Source organism: Clupea harengus, chromosome 15 (assembly GCF_900700415.2).
Source record: "Clupea harengus chromosome 15, Ch_v2.0.2, whole genome shotgun sequence".
Taxonomy (NCBI): Eukaryota; Metazoa; Chordata; class Actinopteri; order Clupeiformes; family Clupeidae; genus Clupea; species Clupea harengus.
This window is the reverse complement of record NC_045166.1, coordinates 16,496,533-16,500,748: the sequence shown is the minus strand read 5'-3', so window position 1 is coordinate 16,500,748 and position 4,216 is coordinate 16,496,533. Positions and strand designations below refer to the sequence as shown.

General features: G+C 45.6%; 1 protein-coding gene across 3 annotated transcripts in view; it reads left to right on the top strand.

Annotated features, from left to right (window-relative positions):
- Positions 1–1,655: 1,655 nt before the first annotated feature.
- The window catches only part of wasf1 (WASP family member 1), a 25,175-nt gene continuing 22,614 nt past the window's right edge, over positions 1,656–4,216 (top strand). For 2 of the 3 annotated variants that reach the window (XM_031581725.1, XM_031581723.1), the window contains exons 1-2: positions 1,656–2,112; positions 2,818–2,952. In XM_031581725.1, coding sequence (XP_031437585.1) covers positions 1,980–2,112; positions 2,818–2,952 — 268 coding nt within the window. In that variant the 5' untranslated portion in view covers positions 1,656–1,979. The remainder of the gene's footprint in view (positions 2,113–2,817; positions 2,953–4,216) is intronic. The other variant, XM_031581724.2, reaches the window with a different exon arrangement.

Genomic DNA, 4,216 nt, shown 5'->3' with positions numbered 1-4,216 from the left:
CCATATGTCCTCTCCTCCTGTCTTCCCCTCCCCCCCCCAACACACACACACACACACACACACACACACACACACACACACACACACACACACACACACACACACACACACCTCCCCACCTCCTTTCCTCTCTCCTAGTCTGGAGGAGATGGAGATAGATGGAGGGATGGAGAGAGAGAGAGAGAGAGGGAGGGAGGGAGAAAGATGGAGAGAGGGAAAAGAGAGAGAGATGGAGAGAGGGTAGGGAGATGGAGAGAGAGAAGGGAGATGGAGAGAGAGAAGGGAGATGGAGAGAGGGTAGGGAGATGGAGAAAGAGAAGGGAGATGGAGAAAGAGAAGGGAGATGGAGAGAGGGTAGGGAGATGGAGAGAGGGTAGGGAGATGGAGAAAGAGAAGGGAGATGGAGAGAGGGTAGGGAGATGGAGAGAGAGAAGGGAGATGGAGAGAGGAGGGAAAAGTGAGCTCATGGTATTTCTCTGTTCGATTAGTCATTCTGTGTGCTCGGCTTGGGCTTACATCATGCTATGGAACCTACGGCTGTCACATCTGTCAGCAAGCCAACACACACTCACATGCGAATCAGGCGCATACACACATGTACGTGTGCACACACACACACACACACAAATACGTACACCCACCTACAGGGGAATACACACAAACATACCAAGATGTACATGTAAAGTACACACACACACACACACACACACACACACACACACACACACACACACACACACACATACATAGAGACACACACACAGACACTCAACACATGTGCAACTAAATGCCAAGATCACCACCGATAAGGCCACAAAAACATGTATAAAGGAGTCGTGTGTGTTTGTGTTTGTGTGCATGTAGGTATACAATTGTGTGAACATATGTACAGCCTATATTGTAATTAATGCTTCATTTATACTGAATGTAATTATGTGGGCTGCAGAGCACAGGGGAGTACCTTGTGTGTGTGTGTGTGTGTGTGTGTGTGTGTGTGTGTGTGTGTGTGTGTGTGTGTGTGTGTGTGTGTGTGTGTGTGTCTGTCTGCTGTTTTGCGTGTTTTTACTGGTGAAGCATGTTGTACAACTTAATCAAGCTCTCTCCCTCCCTATCCCTCCCTCCCTCTCTATTTCTCTCTCGCTCTCCCCTACTCGCTTTCTCTCTCCCTCTCTCTCTCTTTCTCTCTCTTTCTCTCACATTCAAATTTTAAACCATGAATAATATGCAAATTACACCAGAGCATTAAGAATTGCAAACACACAGCAGTGTATGATGCCAGCAGAGTTGGACCAGTGCGTTTCTAACATCTGTCTGTTGTAGCACCACCTGTTGGTTGAATCCTGTAACTGCACGCAAAGTCTACACTAGGCATGCGTGTACAGCAGGAGAGTAGTGCTTTCCACAAACTAACTTTGCAGAGGTTTCCAGAGTGATGTTAATCTGAATCCATAATGACAAGCAGGAGCTAACTAATGCCAGACACTCTGGAGCACAATAACATCCAGGTCCCAGACAGAATGTCTACCTGTTCACCATTAATTCCCATCCTCCTTTGCTGCATTTAAGTGGCTTAGCTTTAACAAGTTCACACTAAGCTAAAAATGAATATTTTGTTGGTATTTTGTTTACAGTACAACATTCTGCATGAACAGATACAGGAGTAAACTAGAGACTTCAATGATGTTTGTATCTTCACTAAATAAATGTAGCCTATATAACATGTTGGTCAATGTACAGTTCATGATGTCAAGATCACACTTGGGTTTCTTGTGAAGTCCCCTGTGACTGCTACCGAATCTGTACGGCTGGATACTCAACATCATCACATGTGTTTAGCTTTGGAGATGCTACGTTGACTCTGCGCCTGTGGCTTAACCTCAATACTCTGTTATGTGCTCCCCCTCTCTCTGCAGGTAGGTGTGTGTGTGTGTGTGTGTGTGTGAGAGTGAGTGTGTGTGTGTGAGTTTGTGTGTGTCAGGATGCCGCTGGTGAAGCGTAGCATCGAGCCCAGGCACCTGTGCAAAACAGTGCTGCCCCGTAGCATCAAGAACGAGCTGGAGTGTGTGACCAACATCTCCCTTGCCAACGTCATCCGCCAGCTCAGCAGCCTCAGTGAGTGACGTGTGTGTGATGTTTCACATCCCTCTCAATTCTCTTTTGTACCTTGTTCTCTCTGTATTTGAGTTTAGAACTTTTAATGTTAATTAGGGCTTTTGTGCGCAGGTTGTCTAATTGAATGAAGTGTGTGTGTGTGTGTGTGTGTGTGTGTGTGTGTGTGTGTGTGTGTTTGGGCCAAAATTTTATCAAGCAAAGCAACCAGCATGAACTAAAGCTATTGTGTGACTTTGCTTCTGCTTGGGATCTTGCTGTTGTTTATATGTTTTTTAAATGAGCTAAATGATATTGCTTATTGCTTAAGTTATCACATTAGCTTTAGTTCATGACTTTGCTTGTTGCTCTCCTCATTGCTAGTTGCCTGTCAATGAAATTAGGGCCCCTTGTGTGTGTGTGTGTGTGTGTGTGTGTGTGTGTGTGTGTGTGTGTGTGTGTGTGTGTGTGTGTGTCTGTCTGTTGTGTGTGTGTGTGTGTGTGTGTGTGTGTGTGTGTGTGTGTGTGTGTGTGTATATGTGTGCCTGGATATTGAGTTTTAGATATTAAAGATATTTACATATTCTCACATCATTGTAAGTGTCTGATTTAATGTTTAATGGTATCGAGTTACTGTAGGTTTCTTCTAATCCGTGCGCGTGTCTGTGTGTGTGTGTGTGTGTGTGTGTGTGTGTGTGTGTGTGTGTGCGTGTGTGCGTGTGAGTGTAGGTAAGTATGCTGAGGACCTGTTCGGGGAGCTCTTTAATGAGGCCCACTCCTTCTCGTTCCGGGTGAACTCCCTACAGGAGCGCGTGGACCGCCTGTCTGTCAGCGTCACACAGCTCGACCCCAAAGAGGAGGAGTGTGAGTACGCACACACGCACACATACGCACATACACATATGCGCGCAAACACGCATACACACACACACGCGCACACACACATACTCACACACACACACACACACACACACACACACACACACACACAAATGAACAAACACAGTCATGCTCACACAAACACACAGATACCCACAAAAACGCTTGCGGCCGCTCACATCCACATCCACACACACACACACACACACACACACACACACACACACACACACACACACACACAAATATATGTAAACACACATACTGGAATGCTCTCTCTCTTATTCAATTCAATTCAATGAAGCTTTATTAGCATGAATGTTTTTTAACACTATTGCCAAAGCTGATTCAACACATACATATTACATACATATACAGAAGGACATAATGAACAGAGTTGATTAAAAATAAATAAATAAACAAAAGACCATTCCAAAAATACAACATGCAGTTAGTTTGGAATTCTGAGGCCTTACTGGCTGTCCCTCAGGTTATGGCAGGCTGCCACATATCCAGCAGCTAGATTGGCCAAATCCCTGTCTTCCCCAAGTATGTATGGCAATTTTGCCTCGCCTGTGAGAGTTTGAAAGCCTGGGATGACCAGATTGAAACTATCAAATGAAGCTTTTCTAATGGTTACATATTTGGGGCATTCCATGAGGAAGTGTACCTCTGCTCCACTATTCACTCTCTTCTCACACCTTTTTTGGTTCCCTTGAAGTACCAACTACAAACACTTTTCACACATTACAAGTTCCTCCACTTTCCTCACAATCCAATTTCTGTTGCTCTAGTAACCTGGTATTCTAGCTCTTTAAGAAGGGCTTCTAATTACCCCGCATGTCAAAGTCCATCTGTATAAACCTGATTATGCAAAACCCTATTCACACCTGTCCTCTTGTAAGAACCTCCATTATTCCCTGGCAGAGTAATTAGCCTCTCCTTGTGTGGGCAGTACTCACCATGTTGTACACCATTATGGCACGGTGGCTCAGTTGCTTGCACTGCTTGCACTGCCGCCTCACAGCAAGAAGGTCATGGGTTCGATTCCCGCATGGGGCGCTGTCGGCTCTGGGGGGCAGGTCCTCCCCAGAGTGCACAGTGCTCAGGTGGGCTATCTCCCGGGCCTTTCTGTGTGGAGTTTGCATGTTCTCCCCGTGTTCACAAGGGGTTTCCTCCACTAAGGACCCCAACAGAAAAAACATGCAAAAATAACAGAACACATGTCCATCCCTGACCAAAGATGGAC